The sequence below is a fragment of the Festucalex cinctus genome, chromosome 1 (assembly GCF_051991245.1).
Source record: "Festucalex cinctus isolate MCC-2025b chromosome 1, RoL_Fcin_1.0, whole genome shotgun sequence".
Lineage (NCBI taxonomy): Eukaryota > Metazoa > Chordata > Actinopteri > Syngnathiformes > Syngnathidae > Festucalex > Festucalex cinctus.
Window position 1 is genome coordinate 54,228,767 of NC_135411.1, and position 720 is coordinate 54,229,486.

Sequence of the window (720 nt, forward strand, 5' to 3'; positions counted from 1 at the left end):
TTGAGATCACCTTTTTTTGTGTGTGTCCCGTGAGACTTTTGTAACGTGAAATACACGTGCCTTGTCTCAAAAAAGGTTGGTTAAACTACTTAGTTTATGGGGTGACTATACTATCCCCTTCAGTTGAGGCAAACACATAGAAAGTAATGGGAAACTTGACATTAAAAAGAAAGAAAGAAAATACGGACATTTTCAACATGAAACGTCGTGCGGCTTACGTCAGCAACAAGAACCCAAAAAGTTTACTCACCCATGGCCGCAACAAGGAGTGAGCTAAAGACATGCAGGTGGTGTAGCGGCATGGTTCCGGTGGTGACGAGCTTCTGCCGGCGTGTAACGGTACAGACGCGAGGCCGAGAAGTCTCCGAGTGCGTCCTACAGGTGCTTCTCTCACAGGCAGTCGGAGGAGGCTGCTCCGGGATACAGCCTCTCCCCCCGGAGGGGTATTATAGGCTTTGCTGGTGCGCCTCCCGATTGGACCGCCACCGACGTCAATCATCCTTACCGCTCGAAGCTCCCGCCCCCTCTGCCCCTTTTCTCGGTTTGCCAATGGCGACACACAACACGGCTACTGTACAATCAAGTTCTATTTTTACCACGATTGTTTGCCCCGCTTTCTCTCACGCTGGGCGGCCAAGCAGGGAAGCCACAAAGGCGACTGCACTACAAACTATGGAAGTTGCCGCAACGCCAAGGAAACCTCCCTAAGATGGAAGGCTT

At 51.1% G+C, this 720-nt stretch overlaps 1 protein-coding gene across 3 annotated transcripts in view; it reads right to left on the reverse strand.

Moving 5' to 3' along the window:
- LOC144000854 (uncharacterized) overlaps window positions 1–506 on the reverse strand; it is a 41,623-nt gene extending 41,117 nt beyond the window's left edge. The window contains exon 1 of one of the 3 annotated variants that reach the window (XM_077494535.1): window positions 251–506. In XM_077494535.1, the coding sequence (XP_077350661.1) occupies window positions 251–302 (52 nt within the window). In that variant the 5' untranslated portion in view covers window positions 303–506. The remainder of the gene's footprint in view (window positions 1–250) is intronic. The other 2 variants (XM_077494545.1, XM_077494556.1) reach the window with 2 other exon arrangements.
- Between the last annotated feature and the right edge of the window lie 214 nt (window positions 507–720).